The 24,527-nt window shown below is 46.6% G+C and overlaps 1 protein-coding gene across 2 annotated transcripts in view; it reads right to left on the reverse strand.

Annotated features, from left to right (window-relative positions):
- The window catches only part of SCAF1 (SR-related CTD associated factor 1), a 72,811-nt gene that overhangs the window by 47,608 nt on the left and 676 nt on the right, over positions 1–24,527 (reverse strand). For both annotated transcript variants that reach the window (XM_082273220.1, XM_082273221.1), the window contains exons 2-3: positions 17,707–17,903; positions 12,187–12,241 (exon numbers count right to left, since the gene is read on the reverse strand). In XM_082273220.1, the coding sequence (XP_082129346.1) occupies positions 12,187–12,241; positions 17,707–17,880 (229 nt within the window). In that variant the 5' untranslated portion in view covers positions 17,881–17,903. The remainder of the gene's footprint in view (positions 1–12,186; positions 12,242–17,706; positions 17,904–24,527) is intronic.

The following is a 24,527-nucleotide window of genomic DNA, read 5'->3' on the forward strand; positions in this document are numbered from 1 at the left end:
TACAGTTTGCGGCTTCACAGCCGGGTACCCACTGCGCATGCGCGAGTCGCGCTGCGCGCCGTGATTGGCCGGCAATCTTCTGGGACCTCTGACGTGTCCCAGAAGATTGCAGGGAGGGAGGGGGAGAGGAGAACTTCCGCTCAGGGCGCCGCAGCGCTCCGAGCGGAAGTGGGAGCGGGTACCTGTCAAAACTAGGTACCCGCTCCCCCCCCCAAAAAATGACATGCCAAATGTGGCATGTCGGGGGGTCAGGACTCCCTAAAGCGGAAGTTCCACTTTTGGGTGGAACTCCGCTTTAACTGAGGATTTATTCCTTGTTGAGATTTCTGACACTTATTTTAGTTTGTGATAAGAGAAGTACACCAATTTATCACTACAAGTGATCTTCACACATTATTTTGGAGGAAATATTTACTATCCTTTTGGGAATTGCCCTGAGTTTTGTTTATAATATGTGCACTTATTTCTACTGTTTTAATTTGCACTTTAAATAAAATATAATTTTTAAGCACTTTTTATTATTGATTATCGCACTTTCATCGACTCACAATATCACCCCCGCACACACTAAGTTGGGTGGCACCGTGAGATATACTCACTTTTCACTAGCAATTATTGGCACTGTATATCACCCTATATGCTGACCTTTGAGTCATATATATAGGTAGCGCCTGTACCAGCCTTCACGCACATTTTATTTACATTTGGAATCTCTTCTGCCTCGATCCTGTGCAGGAGTCGCAGCAGAAGCCCGAAAGGAGGAACGGTGTATATCAGACGATACCGACTCCAGGGAGCCACTAAGGTCTCTGTGGTGTCAGCTAGAGGGTCCCGAGGTCCTGCTACAAACCTTTGAACTTTCCTCTTGAGGCGAGAGGCCAACAGATCCACCTCGGGAGTCCTCCACTGGAGACACACCTCTGGATGAAGTGACTATTCTCCTGGGTCTAACGCCTGTCAACAGAGAACATGCCTGCCAATTTTCAACTCCTGGAATGTGCACAGCAGAGAGGGCTGGAGCAAACTGTTCTGCCCACCTTAGAATGCCGGCTTCTTTCTGAGCCGCCAGAACACTTCTTGTGCCCCCTTGGGGATTGACATAGGCCATTGGCATTGTCTGATTGAATACCAATTGGAAATTCCTGGGGAAGATTTGTCCAATGATCCTGGCAAGCCTGATCGTGCGGAGCTCCAGTACATTGATTGGAAGAGTCCAGGCTACCTGAGTCTAGACCCCTTGAGCACAATCTGTGCGGAGGACGCTTCCCCACCCAGAAAGGCTGTCATCCGTGGTGACAACCGTCCAGTACAGGGGTAGAAAGAATTTTCCCTGAAGTGTCAGGCTCAACACAATCAGGCTGTGCAGAGACTGAGAATCATTGTTCCATTTCACAAGAATCTCCATTTGCAGAGATCGTGTGAGTAACTGTGCAAACGGAACCGCCTCTAAGGTAGACCCCACCAGACCAAGCACCCGCATGGAAGTCTGAAGAGATGACCATCTGCTGGACAGCAGAAGCCGAATCGCCTCCTGCAACTTCTGAAGTTTTACCAGAGGGATAAACACCCTGGCCGAGGTAGAGTCCAGAGTCCGTCTCAAATATTTCAGGCACATGGACGGGACCAGAGCAGACTTCTGAAGATTCAGAATGCAACCGAACTCCCTCAGCGTTTGCAGAGTGATCTCCAAATTGGCCAACAGGGCAGTTGAAGATTCTGCTTGCAAAATCAGATCGTCCAGGTTCCCCAGTGTCCAGGTACCCCAGTATCGCATTCCCTCGCTGACACAAAAATTGCTAGAACAGGGGCCAACACTTTTGTGAATACCCAAGAAGCGGAAGCGAGACCGAAAAAGTAACGTCACAAATTGATAATAATCCTCACCCACTGCAAAGCAGGGGTAGTGCTGATGGGCGATACACATAGGAAATGTGAAGGTAAGCGTCCTTGATGTCGATGGATGCGAGAACATCCCCCTGATGTAGGGACGTCACTACCGTGCGAATGGATTGCATTCGGGAACTTCTGTACCTGCAAAGCAGTTCAGTGCCTTGAGGTCCAGAATTGGACGCACAATGCCCTCCTTCCTGGGAACCGTAAACAGGTTTGAATAGAAACCTTAAAAACGTTCCGACATCGGAACTGGAAAAATTGCTCCTTGAAGTAATAAGTCTTGCACTGCCCCATAGAGATTAATTAAGCGATCTATGGAATAAGTGCAGGTTGGAAGGAAAGAACCTTTCCAGCGAATATGATAGAAAATCGATCTTGTAACTGGATCGAATGACTTTGTGGATCCACTTGTCCTGAATCAAGAAGGTCCACGGATACAGAGAACAGGGAAGACTTACCCCCACCCCAGAATAGGGTGAGGGCGCCCCATTTAGGAGTTTTTGTCTGCAGGCCTGGCAGATCCCGCTCTTGGTTTGCCCAACCAAGACTTGGAACCCCCATTGGAGGCCCTGAAGGGTTTGGATTCCTTGTCTTGAGATCCTGAGGGACGAAAAGGTCGCTTGTGGGCAGAAAAGGAAGGACCCTGTCGGCGACGGGACTGCATACTCTTATAAGCCTGGGGAAGAAGAGTACTCATTTCCTCCGTGAGGCCATTAATGTCATCATCCAAGGAAGCTCCAAACAGGCGATCCCCCCACAAATGGAAGATCGGATAAGGTCTTCTTAGAAGCCTGGTCCACAGACCAACACGTCAGCCAGATAATGGGCCGCAGGACCACCACTGAGATACAGTCTAGAAAGCAAGGGAGCGGCATTCAAAGAGGCGTCACAGACGAACCTTAGCCCTTGGACCAACTGATCTGCCAGCTCCATGAAGGCAGGGGGGAGGTGCTTCTCCTCTAGGTCCCAGTGTAAAACCTTTGCCCATTCAGTCATAGCTTGTGACACCAGGGTGATGGTAACCAACGGCCTAAGCGCCAACCCAGCCACAGTGAACATATGGCAGGTCAAAGCCTCAGACCCATCAGCCGGATCAGAGAAGACCGCAGATTCGTAACCGGTATTAGTGTCTTTATTCAACCTGGAAACCGGAGAGTCCACTACAGGAGGTGCCGTCCATTTTTTAAGGAAGGTACCGCATTGCAAAACGCTTAGGGATTGCAAGTGTGCGTATTGGGGACACCCACTGTTTTGAGACAATATCGTCAAAAAAAGCAGGAAAGGGGGAACACGCTTGCCGCTTTGGAGGACCCGTGGGTGCTAAAGTTGACCAGCACCTCCAATGCTGCATTAGTTGCATCTTCCATATGTATGGCCTCCCACACAGATACAATCAGTGCATTCACTAGCGCTTTTCCATGTGCAGCTTGAGTAACAGAGGAGTTATCCTCACTATCAGAGCAGACCCTGAAGGATAACTAGCATCCCCGGTGGCCGAATCAGATCCTGGATCGGAGGAGACAGAGGAGGCAGGTAAAGGGCAGGGTATGCTTTTTGGTAGCCCGTTTGCCCAGGACCAAATCCACTTTGGACACCAAGGACTCCAGGACCGCCGTCAGTGCAGCCAGTTGTGGGGCCCCGGAGGGCCTGGCAGCCTCCGAGAGAGGATCAGGTGGTGAAAAATGTTTCAGTGACTCCATGAATGGAAAGGGGAAACTGCACCACAAAGTGTAAAAAACACTGCAAGGGACACCCCACCACACTGTCTGCACCACAAGGCCCTGCACAGCACTACCACTGCATAGCAGCAAGAGAGAGAGGAAACCCCACCAGGCACTCACCACCGCCACCACCACAGATGATGGCTAACAAGATCTGTCCTCCATAAAACAAATTGTAAAGCTGGAGTCCTGAAGTCTTTGGGCACAACCACGAGAGAGAAAAAAAAACCCCTATTAGCAATTTAAGCGTTAACTGTATAATTTTAAAGGTAACAGCAACTTATTCCGAGTATGTATTTAAAGAATTTTCTAAATAAATTACATTTTTAAAACTAAAAAAGGATAAGTTCACCTTTTGGATCATGTTCCATCCTCCACCCGCATTTAGGGTGGGACATGTAACGTGTTCGCGCCGGTTCACACTGGCGCGACGCTACTTTCAGGGGCGACCTCCGAGATCGCGGTGCGAGCAGTGCGCCGCGACCTCGGAGCGGCCGCCACAGACTTCATAACATTGAAGTCTATGGCGGTCGCCTCCTGGTCGCCCCAAAGAAGATCCGGACCCTTTTTCTAGGTCGGAGCGACTTGTGTCGCTCCTATTAGAACGGGTCCGTAGCTTCCCTATAGGAGGCGACCTGCGGCGACCTGTGAGGCGACCAGGTCGCCTCACAGGTCGCCCTAGTGTGAACCGGGGCTTACAGCTCCTGCTGCCAATTCCGCCTGTCTCCTGCCCGCTGTTGCAGATCAGAGGAAATTCTCTCCCCACCATAACTTTTTGAAAAGAATGTAGCTGTGAGGGGCTCCACCCACACGGCCGCACCATTCATTTACAGTTTCCTACACTTCAGCTGCCGTCATTCATCGGGGCTGACAGGTTGTAGTTTTCAATGAACTGCGAGGACATTGGTGAGCGCCTTCATAGTTCATGGATTCTTATTGCGCCTTCATAGTTCATGGGTTCTTATTGCTCTCAAGTACCTGCCTGCCCATACGAGGTACAGGCAGACAGCTATCTTGAAAGTCTGCAAGAGCCCTGCATTGCACCCATGACTTCCTAATTGTGAGTGCAATGTCTGCAGGCTCCGTAGAAAAAAATAAAAAAACATTTTTTTTAATCTGAAAAAAAAAAAAAATGTGCATTTATTAATATTTATTTTTATGAAAAGGTGAACTTTAAAATAAAGCAAAAAGTTCTATATAGAACAAGCTTTAACTACCACATTGCCCCGACTAATATCAAGTGTACCAAAAAAGATGATTGTCACACTTTAGTGCAGTTCAATTAAAACACCAATAACCTATTTTGGTATGTAAAGAGTGCAGGGCACAGCTGAGGTCACAGAGCACACTTGGCTCACAGAGAGTGAAAAGGATTAATGTTATTTAGGGACAAAAAGTGAATCAGTGTCATCTTTTCACATTCTCAGTGAGAACGGACACCTGCTCTGTTCAGCTGGTAAGACTGGTTACATCCGTTTGCTCTTGTACCTTTATTGATTGACTTTATGACACAAAATCTTTTTGGATTAAAGAAAAATAAGTAAATAAATAAAAGGAGTAATAAAAAAAAAAAAAAAAAGTCTTAACCACTTCAACTCCCGAAGGTTTTACCCCCTTAATGACCAGGCCATTTTTTGCGTTATTTTAACATAAAATTGCGCGGTTGTGCAACGCTGTACCCAAATACAATTGATGTTCTTTTTTCCCATAAATAGAGCTTTCTTTTGGTGGTATTTAATTATCACTGCGGTTTTTAGATTTTGCGCTATAAACAAAAAAAGAGCGACAATTTTGAATAAAAAAAAAAAAAGCCATATTTTTTCTGCTGTAAAACATTACCAATAAAAAATTTAAAAAAATCTAAATTTTATTAATTAGTTTAGGCCAATTTGTATTCTGCTACATATTTTTGGTAAAAAAAAAAAAAAAAAAAAAAAAAAAAAAAATTTGAATTGGTTTTTCGCAAAGTTTATAGTGTTTACAAACTAGGGGATAGATTTTTGGAATTTTTATTAATTTTTTTGTTTTTTTTAGTAATGGTGGCAATCAGTGATTTTTAGCGGGACTGGGACATTGTGGCGGACAGATTGGGCCCCTGACATTTTTGAGGACCAGTGACATTAATACAGTAATCAGTGCTAAATATTATGCACTGTTACTGTATAAATGACACTGGCAGGGAAGGGGTTAACACTGGGGGTGACCAAAGGGGTTAATGTGTACCTAAATGTGATAACTGTATGGGAAGGGTTCTGTGACAGGCAGAGAGAGATCGAAGTTTCAGCTTAGCTGATCTCTCCCTGCCTGTCTGACAGGAGACTCACCTGCTTGGTTTACATAAGCAGGCGGGTCTTTTGTCAGTTTATCAGACGATCGCGGGAGGAACGCGGCGATCGCCGCCGAAACCTCGTGCACGAGGTCACGTAGTACTACGTGATTTTGCGCAGCCGAGCCGCCCTGCCACAGTAATACTACGGGGGGCGGTCGGCAAGAGGTTACAGTTTAGGACAGAATAGAGAGAAATTAGAACCCCTGAAAATGTTTTCATTGCTGCCCCCCCCCTCTCCATTTCACCTGTTTACTGTTGTAACCTAAGGTGAAAGTAAAAGACAATCACAAATTTGGGGTTGACACCAGAACAGAGGGAAAATAGAGGGAAAATCTTCCAATGGGGACATTAGTTCTGGTATATCCCAGGATTTCCTCACTTTAGAGGGATTTCCTTTCACTTCCAGTTTTGACTATAGGAAAGGAAGTGAAGGGAAATCCCCCCCAATAGGACATAGATGGCAAAAAATAGAACTGACAGGGGTTATAACCCTCCATAATTGCCCAAAATGAAAAAAGTAAATTTTGCCTTTAGTTCTACTGAAGTAAAGAACACAAAGGGAGAAATCTGTAAAAGTGTATCATGCTGCCAAAAGCAAAGGAGATCCAATTCTCAGACACAGTAAATGTGTGGATGCAGAACATGTAAGAATGTCATTTACATTTTTTTTATGTTTGCATTTAAGCCTTCGTTCATTTTTTTTTTTTTTTTTTTTTTTTTTTTTTACACAGAATCTACTATACACCCACCAGACTTTCCAAAATGTTTCCGGGGTCAACAGCGGAGTATTGGCGATGTATGCACTCCCCGGCGGACTTTGGTCTTATTTTCTGGCACTGCGGTGCAGGAATTCTGGGTTGATGTGGTGCGATACATTACGGAAGTCACAAATATTCCGGTACCCAAAACGGTCTCTTGTGGAGTGTCTGGTGGAGGGTCTGGCACCCACCAGGGCCCAGCACACGCTCATCAGTTTGTTGTTGTTCTATGCTCGCAAAGCAACAATTCTGTATTGGAAAAAGCCGGTAGCCCCACCCCTTCCATACTGGAAGGGACTGATAAATAAGGTGACTCCGCGCTATAAAGCCACATATTTAAGAAGAGTCTCTTCAGGGAAGTTTGACAAGGTATGGAAGATTTGGATTGAACATCCCTCCTCTATAGCATAAGATACAATAGTGAAATGTAATGGTACATGCATCTGATGGTCACAGATTTGTAATAGAGTGATATGATTGCACATGTCTTCTGAGGGAGACACATTCTGAAAACTAAGGTGTTCCCGGATAAGTGGCGAACCTGAAAAAGGGGGGGGGGGGTTTCACGTGGGTCCTTCCCGCTGATTGTTTTGTACTATGCAGCATGTGGCAGTTGTTATTGTTGTTGTTTTGCAACTTGCCCAGCGCGGCGAAGTACATTTTTGTCAAAAGCAATAAATAAAAACACACACACACACACACACACACACACACACATATATATACATATACATATATATATAAAAGCCTGCAGAGCAATAAAATCACGATCAGTGAATTATATGTCCAAAGTTTTCATCCCAGCTCCTGGTCCAGATGGAGGTCTGGACCTACTGTTATGGGCATGAGTAAGGAAACAATGGACCACAAGTTCCACTAATCTGCGAGTGCTTCTGCTGTGGTGGCAGATAGGACTTATAGTCTTCACAGTCAAAGTTGCTCTAAATTCAAATATTCACAAGAAACCGCAGGGAGAAAACGGAATTTTTGTAAAATCTTACCTGTAAAATTCCTTTCTCTGAGTCCTCCGACAGTCGCCGCCTCTTCATATTCGTCACAATGGGGTATTAGACTTTGCTCCGAAGGAGTAGCTAGGCAACAGAATATGTTAACAATAAAGCTTTAACATATCCCACCCTCAAGGGGTGGTCCCCTCAGTCAATACCCTCCTACTTCCTGCAACCATATCTCAGTTTTGGGACGTCCCCATATGTGACGAATATGAAGAGGCGGCGACTGTCGGAGGACGTAAGAGAAAACGGAATTTTTGTAAAATCTTACCTGTAAAATTCCTTTCTCTGAGTCCTCCGACAGTCGCCGCCCCCGCCCCTCTTTTGGGGTTTGATTGTATACTCTACTGCTATTCCACTAAAACTGAGATATGGTTGCAGGAAGTAGGAGGGTATTGACTGAGGGGACCACCCCTTGAGGGTGGGATATGTTAAAGCTTTATTGTTAACATATTCTGTTGCCTAGCTACTCCTTCGGAGCAAAGTCTAATACCCCATATGTGACGAATATGAAGAGGCGGCGACTGTCGGAGGACGTAAGAGAAATACTGATTCCAGTAAATGGGGAGGTTGATTTGAAGGTGGTGTTTGGGGATGTTAAGGGACCACATACAAGACTTTAGTAATGAAAACGGTATTATAAGTAGTAATCAGCATGGATTCATGAAAAATCGTTCTTGCCAAACCAATCTATTAACCTTCTACGATGAAGTGAGCTGCCACCTAGATAAAAGGTAAGCCTGTGGATGTGGTGTATCTGGACTTTGCAAAGGCCTTTGACACCGTTCCCCACAAACGCTTACTGTACAAACTAAGGAAGGTAGGTATGGACCATAAGGTGAGTACCTGGATAGAGAACTGGCTCCAGGGGAGAGTACAGAGGGTGGTGATTAATGGGGAGTACTCGGATTGGGCGGGTGTGGAAAGTGGAGTCCCCCAGGGTTCTGTCCTGGGGCCAAACCTGTTTAATTTATTCATAAATGGTCTAGAGGAGGGGATATCTAGTACAATCTCAGTATTTGCAGATGATACTAAACTAAGCATGCCAATATCTTCTATGCAGGATGTGGAAACCTTACAAGCGGACCTGAACAAAATGGGGTGGGCAACTACATGGCAGATGAGGTTTAATGTTGAAAAATGTAAAGTAATGCACTTGGGGGCCAGAAACCAGAAAGCAAGCTACTCACTAGGGGGGGAACCTCTGGGTGAGTCTAGGATGGAAAAGGACTTGGGGGTACTGGTAGACAACAGGCTTGGCAGTAGCATGCAATGCCAAGCCGCTGCAAGCAAAGCCAACAGAATACTGGGATGCATAAAAAAGGGGATTCACTCCAGAAATAAAGAGATTATTCTCCCTCTCTACAAGACTCTGGTCCGGCCACATCTGGAGTATGCTGTCCAGTTCTGGGCACCGGTCCTCAGGAAGATGTGCTGGAACTGGAGAAAGTCCAGAGAAGGGCAACAAAAATAATTAGGGGAATGGAGGACATCAGCTATGAGGAAAGACTACAAGCACTGAACCTATTCTCTCTGGAGAAGAGACGATTGAGGGGGGATATGATATCAATGTACAAATACTGTACTGGCGACCCTAGCATAAGGAACAAACTATTCAGAGGAAGGGAATACAATAAGACACGTGGCCACTCACTAAAACTAGAGGAAAAGCGGTTTAACCTTAAAATACGCAGGGGGTTCTTCACTGTCAGAGCGGTAAGGATGTGGAATTCTCTTCTGCCAACAGTCGTATCAGCAGGGAGCATTGATAGTTTAAAAAAACTATTAGATGGGCACCTTAAAGACCACAACATACAGGGGTATACAATGTACGGTTAACAGCAAACACACAAACATCATAGGTTAAACTGGATGGACTGATGTCTTTTTTCAACCTCACTAACTATGTTACAATGTATGCGACTCGTTTCTCTTTTTATTTTTTAACAAACATGTTATACAGTACTTCCCTGCTCTGTGCAGTTGATTTTGTACAGAGTGGCCCGGATCCTCCTCTTCTCGGATCCCTCTTTTGTGCTTCTGGCCCTTCCCTCCTGTTGAGTGTCCCCACAGCAACCAGCTTGCTGTGGGGGCACCCAAGCAGAGTTACAGCTGTGTCCATTCAGACACGGAGCCGCAACCCAGCCCCGCCCCCTCTCTCTCCTGATTGGCTGACTTACAGCAGAGGGAGGCAATTGCACCACGCTGCTGTCTCAGCCAGTGGGGAGGTCAGTCCTAAGCAGCTGAGAAACTCCTACAAAATCGCTGGATAAAGATGGGCTTGGGTAAGTATTAGGGGGACTGCTGCACAAAAGGTTATTTTTTTTTTTATCTTCATGCATAGAATGCATGAAGATGAAAAAACCCTTCTGCCTTCACAATCCCTTAAGTCTTTCAATATTTTAAATACAAGTTTCAGTTTGATATTTTTAAACCATTACAAGTTAGGAGGCATTACCTGGAGGACATTTACCTTTAACCTCTAAAACTGTGGATCTTTGGATTAAAGAAAACCTTTACCCTACGTTCACATCTCTGCCTGTGGCTGAGGGTATTGCAGCGAATTCCGCACCCACAACCACCCATAGTGAAAACATACTGCTCTGCGGGAAACTCGCATTCTGAATAGCACCCCCATGCAAGTAAAATTGCAATGCAAGTGCGGGAACCACAGGGAAATAACATGGTAAAAAAAAAATAATAAATAAAAAAAATAAAAAAGATTTCCTGTGACTGTTTCTTTTTTTTTTTTTTCAAATGAATTGGCTGCCGTGTCCGCACAAACGCGGCACACACAAATCCTGGATATGTGAATCTATGGTTAAAAGGAAATATGTACGCTGCCATTTCTGACTTGTACTTGTGAAAATACTAGGTGCCTGGCCAGCATGCCAATTACAGTAAAGTCAATACTTTCACACTCACTTATAAAAGGCAAAATGTATGCAGTCCAGAAATCACATAATCGAGTTAGGTCAGAGGGAGCCAAGAAGATACCAGTTTTTGAAAGTGGTTAGCTTAGGCAACCTAATTACTCCCAGGCCACCCTTGCACTGCATGGGTTAAATGCTCTTTTCCCTAGGGAGGATAGAATAAGGTGATATAAATGTTGTTAAATATCTTTTTCTTCAATTCCACTGGCTTCCTCCTCTTCATGTTACCAATCCACCGAAGCTGCATCGCTTCTCAGTCAGTCTTAGAACTCTGACATCATCATATACAATGCAGGATGACAAAGGTCCTCCCAAATTTGCCAGACAGCAGAATGAGCAATAGGAGACACGTTTGTTCTCATTTCTTTTCCCCTTAGCCAAACAACCATTTACTCTGCATGGGTTAATTTACAGCAGTCTGGATCAGGACTTTCTAGGCTGATACAAACCACACAAATGAATAAATCTCTGTAGTCATTAATAAACCATTAAACTTATTTTTGTTTTTCAAGCTGTGCAATTACCTAAACTTGAATTGGAGTGCCTGCACAGCAGAGCTCAAACTGGGGGAAAGGGAAACAGAACAAGGAGCCAGTCAGCTGTGCCGCATTGCTTATAAACTTACAAGGAATATGGTAGGATAGGAGAGAAGAGGGACAAAGTGATGAGCTCATCAGCCTGCTGCTTCTCCTTTCAAATGTTCAGTCACAGGCTGGGGAAGGGACAATACTTGAGTTGCTTAACTGCTGTAAAGAAAAAGATCTCCTGCCCAGACGGGGCAGTGCAGTGGGGCAGAGCTGCATAACCCTAAGAACTGGATGGACAGAAATACAATTCCTTTGAGAAACGAAACAACTTTTGCATTTCATCTGTGTATTACGCTATTTGCCTGAAGTCCAGATTTAACCGTGGGTGGGAAAAACGAAAATGAAATGGGAAGAATATATAAATGCCAATAGAGAAATGGCCCTGCCGGAACATCTTAAAGCAATTGTATCGTCACAAAAAAAAACAAACCCTGCAGGACAAAAAGGTATAATGAGCTAGTATGCATCGCATACTAGCTCATTATGAAATACTTACCTTAGAACGAAGCCCCGACACGGTCGCCCAGACACCGCTGAGGGAGCTGTCATGTTCCCTCTGCGTCTCTTCCGGGTTCGGCGGGTCTGGCGCTGTGAGTGGCGCACATGCCCTCGGGAGGTCACTTTCCAGCAAGAAGTTCTGAAGGTCCACCGGGCCTTCAGAGCGTATGCGCCGCTGGTGTCAGCGGCTGCATGCAGGGCGAATATCTCCTAAACCGTGCCGGTTTAGGAGATATTAATTTTACCTACAGGTAAGCCTTATTATAGGCTTACCTGTAGGTAACGGTTAAGTATACTCGGATACTACCTCTTTAAGGACCCTAGTGTGACAATGTAGGATTAATACAATTTTGAACATGCCACGCATCCAGACTGAGGACATCCTTCTTAAAGTAAGGCTCTAAAAAAGTATATAGCAAACGTATTAAAAATACAATGTGATAAAAATGGCATTTACCTGTAACTTTGCACAGCTTCTTCTTACTTTTACTTACAACTTGCTGTAAAAATTTCTACAATAAAAAAAAAAAAAAAAAAGCAGTTAGGTCAGGAAATGATTATGTCTGATGTAGTGTTGTAAGCCTACCCGACAGAAAATAATTTGAATTGAGCATTTGGGTAGACCCTTGAGCTACAGTGCATCCAGAAAGTAGTCACAGTGCTTTACTTTTTCCACATTTTAGGTTACAGCCCTTTTCCAAAATGGATTAAATTCATTTTTCCCTCAAAATTCTACAAACAACACCCCATAATGACAACACGACAAGAAGTTTGTTTAAAATCTTTGCAAATTTATTTTAAAAAAGATACATCTACATAAGTATTCACAGCCTTTGTTCAATACTTTGTTGAAGCACCTTTGGCACCAATTTCAGCCTCAAGTTTTTTTGAGTATGATGCTGCAAGCTTGGCACACCTATTTTTGGGCAATTTCTTCCATTCTTCTTTGCAGGACCTCTCAAGCTCCATCAGGTTGGATGGGGAGCATTGGTGCGCAGCCATTTGCCCTCCAGAGATGTTCAATCGGGTTCCAATCTGGGCCACTCAAGGACAGTCACTAAGTTGTCCCATAGTCACCCCTTTTTTTATCTTGGCTGTGTGCTCAGGATAGTTGTCCTGCTGGAAGATGAACCTTCTCCCCAGACTGAGGTCTAGAGCTCTCTGAAGCAGGTTTTCATTAAGGATGTCTCTGTACATTGCTGCATTCATCTTTCCCTCGATCCTGACTAGTCTCCCAGTTGCTGCCACTAAAAACATCCCCACAGCAGGATGCCGTCTGCCGCTAAAAAACATCCCCAGAGCAGGATGCTGCCACCACCATGGTTCACTGTATGGATGGTATTGGCCGAGGTGATGAGCGATGCCTGGTTTCCCCCAGACATGATGCTTGCTATTCAGACCAAAGAGTTCAATCTTTGTTTCATCAACCCAGAGAATTTTTGTTTCTCACGGTCTGAGAGCCCTTCAGGTGCCTTTTGGCAAACTCCAGGCAGGCTGTCATGTGCCTTTTACTGAGGAGTGCCTTCCGTCTGGCAACTCCACCATACAGGCCTGATTGGTGGCGTGCTGCAGGGATAATTCTTCTGGAAGGTTCTTCTCTCTCCACAGAGAATCGCTGGAGCTCTTTCAGAGTGGTCATCGGTTTCTTGGTCGCATCCCTGACGAAGGCTCTTCTCCCCTGATCACTCACTTTTGCCGGGTTGACCGTTCTAGGAAGAGACCTGGTGAAGCTCATTGGGACCTTCAATGCTGCAGAAGTTTTACTGTACCCTTCCCCAGATCTGTGCCTCGATACAATCCTGTATCAGTGGTCTACAGACAATTGCTTGGACTACATGTAGAGCTGCATGATTCTGGATAAAATGAGAATCACGATTTTTATGCTTAGAATAAAGATAACGATTCTCGGCTTAACATCTTTCACATTTTACAAAAAAATTTACCGTTTAGTTTAAATTCACTAAAGTGCATTTTTTCTCCAAAAAGACTGCTGCGCAAATACAGTGACATAAAATATTGCATTGACTGCCCTTTTATTCTCTAGGGTCTCTGCTAAAAAAAAAAAAAAAAAAAAGTATATATATATATATATATATATATATATAAAATGTTTGGGGGTTCCAAGTAGTTTTCTAGCAAAAAATACTGATTTTACCTTGTAAGCAATTAGTGTCAGAAAAAGGCTTATGCCCTGTACACACTATCAGATTATCTGAAGACTTTTGTCTTCAGATTTACCTTTTCTATGTAGTGCAAGGGCCTGCCAGATTGCATACAAATTGAAAGTGTTTAGGTTTGACCTCATATTATATGGTTTTGGTAAGTCTGCAGACAAAAGTCTTCAGATAATCTGATAGTGTGTACAGGGCATAAGTCTAAGTGGTTAAACCGACCTAATTTACAGACTGATGTTCCAAAACTTTGATCTAAAAGAACCAAATGATACATTGTTAAACATGTTTATAGTTATCTCCCAGCCTGTACAACGTTGATAAACATTTTCCAGAGGCTTATTTTTTATTTTTTTGACAGCTGAGTGAGCAGAGAACGGCTCTGCATTGTATGAATCTTGGAAATAGCAAAATAAGATAGTGAGGGGGGGGGGGGGGGGAGATGAATTGAGATCTTTTAAACATTAATCGTGCAGCTCTAACTACATAACTTGGTCTGTGCTCTGACATGCATTGTTAAACGTGGGACCTTATATTGACAAGTGCGTGTCTTTCTAAATCATGTCCAATTAACTGAACTTACCAAAGGTGGACTCCAAACCAAGTTGTAGAAACATCTCAAGGATGATCAGAGGAAACAGGATGCCCCTGACCTTAATTTTGAGTGTCATGACAAAGGCTGTCAATACTTATGTACATGTGATTTTCTCTTTTTTTATTTTGTGAATTGAATCCATTTTGGAATAAGGCTGTAACTTAAAATGTGGAAAAAGTGAAACGTTGTGAATACTTTCTGGATGCACTGTACGCACTGTACATAAACTGGTAAATCGTGTTTAACTGCTTCCCTACCTGCAACAGTATATATACACACATATCATGGTAGGGAAGCGGTTAAAGCAGGATCATGGTTGAGGCTACCCTAAATCATGGTTTGGGCAGGTGATTCTCTTATGTAAAAAGTACTCCAAGCTGCGGGACAGCCGCTGGAATACTTTTACAGGTGGCAGAAGGGGGTCCCAATTCCATCCAGCCGCTGCCTGTATCGGGGTCTCCCGAGCGATTGTGAACCCCAGTAACGATGTGACCAGTGACATCCAGCTCTAGGCTCGTAGTGAGAGGAACTGAAGCTGTTCCCTCCACTGTGTGTCATCAGAACCTGAAAGCGACAAACTGTGTACTACAAGTGCACTTGGAACTGTAGAGCAGATGATCCGAAATGAGAGGAAGCTCTGCTGATTTCTATTATCCAATCATGTGCAAGCAAAAATGCTGTTTTTTATTTTCATTGCATGTCCCCTCAGATCTACAGTGACTGCACTTCCAAGTGCACTTCTAGTGCACAGTGGATTTGCCTTCAGTAAAAAAAAAAAAAAAAAAAAAAAAAAAAAAAACCTTTTCCCCAAAAAATTGGGTTTGAAAAACCACTGCACAAATACAGTGTGACTTAAAAAAGAAATTGCAACACCCACCATTTTATTCTGTAGGGCCTTTGCTTATATAAAATTGTTTTCAGAGATATAGGTCTATATCTATCTATATAAAATGTTTGGGGTTTCTAAGTATTTCAATAATACTTAGAATAATAGAAATTTTCTAGCAACAACAACAAAAAAAAAAGAAGTAGATTTTTACACGTATGTGAGAAGTGTCAGAATTGGCCCATTATTAACCACAGCCCCTCACAGGCAAAGTGACGTACCGGTACGTCACTAGCCTGTGAGCCAATTGGGGGCGAGCGCGCACCGCCGGAGGTGGACTCCCGCCCCCGCTCGCTCCCTACGCAGCCCGCGCGTGTGACCGGCGGACCCGGTCACTCGCAATCGTCGGGTGGAGAGGGAGAAAGGCAGGCGGCTAATGTAAACAAAGCCGCCTGTCACTCTCCCCTGTGTAAAAGCACAGATCATACGGTCCTGCTATGTAGGACCGTTGATCTCTGCTGTTACACACACATCCAATCACAGTTAGAAGCACGCCCCTAGGGACACACTTAACCCCTCCCTCTCCAATAAAGTTAACCCCTTCCCTCCCAGTGTCATTTTTACAGTAACAGTGCATATGTATAGCACTGATTGCTGTAGTAATGTCACTGGTAACCCCAAAAGTGTCAAAAATGTCAGTCAAGGGTCCGATCTGTCCGCCGCAATCCCGCAAAAAAAAAAAAAACAATAAAAATGACAGAAATCTTTTCCTTAGTAAACGCAATAACTTTTGCGCAAACCAATCAAAATACGCTTTTTGCAATTTTTTTTACCAAACATATGTAGCAGAAAACAAATTGGCCTAAAATGTTAAAAAATTTCGATTTTTACATCATTTTGGGGGGGGGGGGGGGGGATTTCATATGAAAAAAAATGTGAAAAATATTGCGCATGATAAAAAAAAAAAAAAAAAAAAAATTAGCACAGGTGATCAAATACCACCAAAAGAAAGCTTTGTTTGTGAGAAAAAAAGGACATCAATTTTTATTTAAGTACAGCATCGCACGACCGTGCAATTGTCCGTTAAAATCACGCAGTGCCGAATCGCAATATAGACCCTGGTCAGGAAGGGGCTAAAATCTTCCGAGGCTTAAGTGGTTAACTGATCAAATATATAACAAAGGGGTCTCTTCGTGGTAGAAAGCAGATATAACTGTCTGCTAGATGCCACATAGCATACACCACACTGAACCTATATTTTATAAACCATTTAAAAAAAATTCAGGCTGTGATATGGTTTCTGCAGTGTTCCAAAATCTTTATGCATAATGGTGCAGAAAAATCTGTGATTGGAGAGGAGGCCAGTCGTGTGACGTTGACAAGTCAAGTGACTGGACTCTTTTGCTGTTGGTATTTTTTTCAGTCGTCCATTGAAATGAATGGCATCCCCCCTTACTTCAAGAGGAAGTAAACCCTCCTCAGGAAGTTGTACCTATAGGTAAGCCTATGATAAGGCTTACCTATAGGTACTGTAAATATCTCCTAAACATGCACCGTTTAGGAGATATTTACCTTTAATGCAGCCAGTGACGTCACTGGCGCATGCGCTCTGAAGGAACGGCAGATCGTGCCGTTCCTTCAGAGCCCCGTGCCGTGACCGTTGGCTCCCGCGCGCGTGCGCGGGAGTGACGTCACCGCGGCTCCGGCCAATCAGATGGCCGGATGCCGCGATCCCGGAAGACGGGCGACTATACATGTCGCCCGTCATACAGGTAAGCGGACGGCACGGCGGGGGCTCGTTCCAAGGTAAGTATTTCATAATGAGCTAGTATGCGATGCATACTAGCTCATTATGGGTTTCTCTTTCAGGATGTAAAGGAGAGAAAAAAAAAATTTTCTCGGTGTACAACCTCTTTCAGACGACATGTTAAGAACACTGCTGTGCTTTATAAACGTGCCAGACTGATGCCCACGCTGACATTATACCCTCTAATGAGGGAGAATGAAGCCCCCTAAACACATTTGCTTTATCTACCGATCTTTCACAAAGATTCGTAAATCTATACTGGACATCTGCTTTACCCTTTCTTTGCACTACTCCAGGGACCCATAAGGATACCCTGTATGTTGAAGAGCTGCCTCTTGAGACTGAAGCAAACAGCAGTTAATGTTTGCCTTTGGGTTCAGTGCCCCATCAGCATGCATTTAGTATTTTATTTTATTTTTTTTTGTAAAGCAGTGGTATTGGCCATATAGGAGCTTTATAAATGGGGCCCAATTTTTCATTGTCTACTACTGGTTACACCACATTCTGTACACCTGCATTAAATAACTTGCCCCCTGTATACCTGGAACCTTGAGCTCTAAGCCTAAAGAAGAAATTACCAAAAAGATGTCTGGGTTCAGCACTTCTGATGTATCATATTCGGAGGAATCGCCGCTGTGGAGCTCTTGTTGATCTTCAGTTTCCGCAACATCCAGAGTCCTATTAGAGTCTGGTGTTGCCTCCTTATCAGCATCCTCCTTGGTTTCTTTCGGTTCCTGGCGGTCTCCTGCCATCACTACTGCCTGGAGTAACAGACCTAACAGAAAAGGAATGGACAAAATCTATTACGACTGTCACAGGTAATTCAATAAAGCATTCCAGACTAAATACAAATTTTAATCCCACTTTTGTCCCACTTGACAGAAAAATTGTGATTTTTAGTATTATTATTTATATCAGCTTACGGGCTTACCAATGATTTTTAGTATTATTATTTATATCAGCTTACAGGCTTATACCAATTGCAATTGAACTCATAGCTGGGCAAAGAATAAGGTGATGCAGAAGGTCTCGGTCCAAGGTGGAGGCAGAGGAAACTCGTCTGTGTGATCATAGAGATGAGTAGAAATCCACTCACAATTTTGAACCCTTTTACAATTTTTTTTGTTCTGATGGATGCATAGCAGTCCTTGGCGGGGTTACCTTGTGCTATGTCAGGGATTATTAAAGTTGGATGAGATCTGATATCATTGGTGCACGATTCCCTGCTTTTATATTAGGTTTATGGAGCATGGTCAGGCTTTCTTGGGTTGGCATCTGGATCTCCAGAAGAAGTAAAGGGGGGAAACTTCATGTGAGCTTGGAGTGGTAAGAACAGTTAACAAGGTATGATGTGACTTACGGAAATGTTCACTAGGAAAGCTATAAATGCTTCTCGTCTTCTATACAATAAATCTGCACCTTAAAGCGTTTGTTACCCTGGAAAAAAAACAGATACTGTTCCCTTAAAGCATGTTATACAGCACAGTGCTTGTGCTGTGTCATTTGCCCCCCCCCCCCCCCCCCATCACCTAAAAAAACCTGGCTGACCCTGCCAGTTTCTACCCTTCCCCTGTAAACTGACCACAGTATATCATGGCTGCTGAGCCCTGACACCGTGGTCAGTTTACGTGCCTCCGTCATCTGCAGCCCTGCACTGTTCTCCTTTCCCACGTCCCCTCCCCGCCTGTCTGCTCGTGTCAGTGCCCGCCCCTCCACTCCTGCTGCTTTCATATTTATTTTAAAATAATCTCATCCATCTCTGTAATATAACACTAAGTGCTCCTGTACCTGTGTTATAGAAAAAAAAAAAGCCAATCTGTACCTATATCAGAGCGGATCTCAGTGATAACGTGACTGCTCGGCTCTCTCTCTCCCCTTCCTCCCCGGGTGATGTCAGTGGCAGTGCTCGGGCCCGCCCACTGGAGCGGTCAGCCAGGCAGGGAAGAGAGCCAAGGGGTTAGCTGAGTGCCGGGAGCCGCTCTGATATAGAGTGGATTTGATGATTTTACAGTAGTGGGTTCACAAACACTTTAAGTGCAGCAGAGCAGCTACAACAGAGATAGGCAAAAAATAACGGGTAAACGACAAGAGAAGGACGCACCGACCTTGTGCATTACCACTAAGAAAGTTTATTAAAATCAAAGAAGGTAGCGTACAATATACTCACAAACATAGGATAAGTACAAGCATATAGGAAATGGGAACTGCTCACTTCCAGGACACTTCTCTACTGCTGGATAGCGTGATGGCGTCCTCACAACCTTTTATGGCTTACGTGTTTCGAGGGAGGACCCTCTTCCTCAGAGCCAAAGTTGCTTTGGCAAAGTGTCCTGGAAGTGAGCAGTTCCCATTTCCTACATGCTTGTACATATCCTATGTTTGTGAGTATAATGTATGCTACCATCTTTGATTTTAATATACTCTTTTAGTGGTAATGCACAAGGTCGCTGTGCCGCTCTCGTCGTTTTCTTGTAGTACTTTTTGGATACCCTTGGTCCTGAGGAGGGCAGCAAGAGCGATCCATTTGTGCCAAAAACCAGCTAGATCATATACATTTCTGCACACCACTCAAGCGCAGGAGAGATACTGTTTTTTGAAAAATAACGGGTGCCAGAGCGAGCACACAGTACTTTTAGTGGTAAAGGGAATATTTTAATGCGATATGTACGCAGGCTCAGACCAGCGCGGTGGAGGATCTTCTGATGGGCCTCTGCTTCCTAAAAATAGAGCCATAGGCTGTAAATGACAGCTCATAAGGCTGTCAGTTACAAAGCCTGACCTGCACATTAACACTTGTGGCCTGCCAACCTCCATGTTTCAGAGGCCTGATTGACATCTCTCAAATTTAGGTGACAGCCCTACTCTACTAGCATAGGTCCTGTGATGGTCCAGGAGTTAGCTCTGGTGGTGCAGCAATCGGGGCCTGACCTCAGACGTGATGGTGCAGCAATCGGGCATGATCTGAGGGGGCAGGAACTGGGCATGATCTGAGGATTGATGGTGCAGGAACTGGTTCTGACCTAAGGTCTGATGGGCGACGGAACCGGCGAGGACCTAAGGTCTGATGGGCGACGGAACCGGCGAGGACCTAAGGCCGGGGTCCTCAATAGGCGGACTCCAGGCCGCCTCCGGACCCACACGGACTTAAATCTAGACCGCCGAAGCGGTCTGCTTCCTTCTGTCATCAGCGGGGGGGGGGGGGGGGGGCAGAATTGAGAGGATCGGAGTGGCTGTGTCTTACACTTGCAGCGCTGCATGATTACAAAAAGCCGAGTACAAGTTCTTACCCGGCGGAGAGGCTGTCCTACAAAGTCCCGCCTCCTGGGCCGGCTCTTACCTATGATAGACAGAACACTGGTGACGTCTATCATAGGAGGCGGTGTCCAGGAGGCGGGACTTTGTAGGACATCCTCTCCGCCAGGTAAGAACTTGTACTCGGCTTTTTGTAATCATGCAGCGCTGCAAGTGTAAGACACAGCCACTCCGATCCTCTCAATTCTGCCCCCCCCCTGATGACAGAAGGAAGCAGACCGATTCGGCGGTCCAGATTTATGGGGGTACGCACACTGGTCAATCTGCATTAATGGGGGCACGCACACTGGTCGCTCTGCATTAATGGGGGCACGCACATGGTCGCTCTGCATTAATGGGGGCACGCACATGGTCGCTATGCATTAATGGGGGCACGCACATGGTCGCTCTGCATTAATGGGGGCACGCACATGGTTGCTCTGCATTAATGGGGGCACGCACATGGTCGCTATGCATTAATGGGGGCACGCACATGGTCGCTCTGCATTAATGGGGGCACGCACATGGTCGCTCTGCATTAATGGGGGCATGCACATGGTCGCTCTGCATTAATGGGGGCATGCACATGGTCGCTCTGCATTAATGGGGGCACGCACATGGTCGCTCTGAATTAATGGGGGCACGCACATGGTCGCTCTGAATTAATGGGGGCACGCACATGGTCGCTCTGCATTAATGGGGGCACGCACATGGTCGCTATGCATTAATGGGGGCACGCACATGGTCGCTCTGCATTAATGGGGGCACGCACGCTGATCACTCTGCATTGGATGGGGGCAAGTTTTGGGGAATGCCTTTTTTTGTTGTTGGCGTTCTGTATTTGGAATTTGACGGTCACTTTTCCGGACCTCGGACTGAATGGAAAATTTGTAAGCGGACCTTTCAAGTTTACATTTGAGTACCCTTGACCTAAGGTCTGATGGGCGACGGAACCGCCGAGGGCCTAAGGTCTGATGGGCGACGGAACCGGCGAGGACCTAAGGTCTGATGGGCGACGGAACCGGCGAGGACCTAAGGTCTGATGGGCGACGGAACCGGCGAGAACCTAAGGTCTGATGGGCGACGGAACCGGCGAGAACCTAAGGTCTGATGGGCGACGGAACCGGCGAGGACCTAAGGTCTGATGGGCGACGGAACCGGCGAGGACCTAAGGTCTGATGGGCGCAGGAACCATGGAGGACCTAAGGTCTGATGGGCGCAGGAACCATGGAGGACCTAAGGTCTGATGGGCGCAGGAACCATGGAGGACCTAAGGTCTGATGGGCGCAGGAACCATGGAGGACCTAAGGTCTGATGGGCGCAGGAACCATGGAGGACCTAAGGTCTGATGGGCGCAGGAACCATGGAGGACCTAAGGTCTGATGGGCGCAGGAACCATGGAGGACCTAAGGTCTGATGGGCGCAGGAACCATGGAGGACCTAAGGTCTGATGGGCGCAGGAACCATGGAGGACCTAAGGTCTGATGGGCGCAGGAACCATGGAGGACCTAAGGTCTGATGGGCGCAGGAACCATGGAGGACCTAAGGTCTGATGGGCGCAGGAACCATGGAGGACCTAAGGTCTGATGGGCGCAGGAACCATGGAGGACCTAAGGTCTGATGGGCGCAGGAACCATGGAGGACCTAAGGTCTGATGGGCGCAGGAACCATGGAGGACCTAAGGTCTGATGGGCGCAGGAACCATGGAGGACCTAAGGTCTGATGGGCGCAGGAACCATGGAGGACCTAAGGTCTGATGGGCGCAGGAACCATGGAGGACCTAAGGTCTGATGGGCGCAGGAACCATGGAGGACCTAAGGTCTGATGGGCGCAGGAACCATGGAGGACCTAAGGTCTGATGGGCGCAGGAACCATGGAGGACCTAAGGTCTGATGGGCGCAGGAACCGGTGAGGACCTAAGGTCTGATGGGCGCAGGAACCGGTGAGGACCGAAGGTCTGATGGGCGCAGGAACCGGTGAGGACCTAAGGTCTGATGGGCGCAGGAACCGGTGAGGACCTAAGGTCTGATGGGCGCAGGAACCGGTGAGGACCTAAGGTCTGATGGGCGCAGGAACCGGTGAGGACCTAAGGTCTGATGGGCGCAGGAACCGGTGAGGACCTAAGGTCTGATGGGCGCAGGAACCGGTGAGGACCTAAGGTCTGATGGGCGCAGGAACCGGTGAGGACCTAAGGTCTGATGGGCGCCGGAACCGGTGAGGACCTAAGGTCTGATGGGCGCAGGAACCGGTGAGGACCGAAGGTCTGATGGGCGCAGGAACCGGTGAGGACCTAAGGTCTGATGGGCGCAGGAACCGGTGAGGACCTAAGGTCTGATGGGCGCAGGAACCGGTGAGGACCTAAGGTCTGATGGGCGCAGGAACCGGTGAGGACCTAAGGTCTGATGGGCGCAGGAACCGGTGAGGACCTAAGGTCTGATGGGCGCAGGAACCGGTGAGGACCTAAGGTCTGATGGGCGCAGGAACCGGTGAGGACCTAAGGTCTGATGGGCGCCGGAACCGGTGAGGACCTAAGGTCTGATGGGCGCCGGAACCGGTGAGGACCTAAGGTCTGATGGGCGCCAGAACCGGTGAGGACCTAAGGTCTGATGGGCACCAGAACCGGTGAGGACCTAAGGTCTGATGGGCGCCAGAACCGGTGAGGACCTAAGGTCTGATGGGCGCCGGAACCATGGAGGACCTAAGGTCTGATGGGCGCCGGAACCATGGAGGACCTAAGGTCTGATGGGCGCAGGAACCATGGAGGACCTAAGGTCTGATGGGCGCAGGAACCATGGAGGACCTAAGGTCTGATGGGCGCAGGAACCATGGAGGACCTAAGGTCTGATGGGCGCAGGAACCATGGAGGACCTAAGGTCTGATGGGCGCAGGAACCATGGAGGACCTAAGGTCTGATGGGCGCAGGAACCATGGAGGACCTAAGGTCTGATGGGCGCAGGAACCATGGAGGACCTAAGGTCTGATGGGCGCAGGAACCATGGAGGACCTAAGGTCTGATGGGCGCAGGAACCATGGAGGACCTAAGGTCTGATGGGCGCAGGAACCATGGAGGACCTAAGGTCTGATGGGCGCAGGAACCATGGAGGACCTAAGGTCTGATGGGCGCAGGAACCATGGAGGACCTAAGGTCTGATGGGCGCAGGAACCATGGAGGACCTAAGGTCTGATGAGCGCAGGAACCATGGAGGACCTAAGGTCTGATGGGCGCAGGAACCATGGAGGACCTAAGGTCTGATGGGCGCAGGAACCATGGAGGACCTAAGGTCTGATGGGCGCAGGAAAGGGTGAGGACCTGGAGGGCGCAGGAACCGGAGAGGATCTCAGGTCTGATGGCGCAGGAACCGGGGATAACCTGAGGATTATTGGTGCAGAGGTTTATTATTGCAGGAATTGGGCCTAACCTGGTTTCTGATGATGCAGGAATTGGGGCTGATCTGAGGTTTTACGGTGCAGGAATTGGGGCTGATCTGAGGTTTTACGGTGCAGGAATTGGGGCTGATCTGAGGTTTTACGGTGCAGGAATTGGGGCTGATCTGAGGTTTTACGGTGCAGGAATTGGGGCTGATCTGAGGTTTTACGGTGCAGGAATTGGGGCTGATCTGAGGTTTTACGGTGCAGGAACTGGGGCTGATCTGAGGCTTTAAGGTGCTGGAACTGGGGCTGATCTGAGGTTTTACGGTGCAGGAATTGGGGCTGATCTGAGGTTTTACGGTGCAGGAATTGGGGCTGATCTGAGGCTTTACGGTGCAGGAATTGGGGCTGATCTGAGGCTTTACGGTGCCGGAACTGGGGTTGTACATAAAGAATTTGGGGTAATCTGAGGTTTTTATTGCACTATGATCCATTATGTAATTGTTTTAAAAGGACGCTTCGGCCCCTTTTTACATGAGCACCATCCGGACCAATCTTAGATCTATGAACTGTGGGATGAAGACAGTCCTGAGTCCGCTCACATCATCACACAACCTCTGATCTGCCACATTTAGGCCTAGAAAGAAGAGAAGGCCGCAGGACTTCTAATTTTTGTTTTCTGGACCTTCCTATAGACTTACATGGAGAATGAAGACCTGAGAAGTAGAGCTGATGGTGT

Source organism: Pelophylax lessonae (genome assembly GCF_965119305.1).
Source record: "Pelophylax lessonae genome assembly, chromosome: 12".
Lineage (NCBI taxonomy): Eukaryota > Metazoa > Chordata > Amphibia > Anura > Ranidae > Pelophylax > Pelophylax lessonae.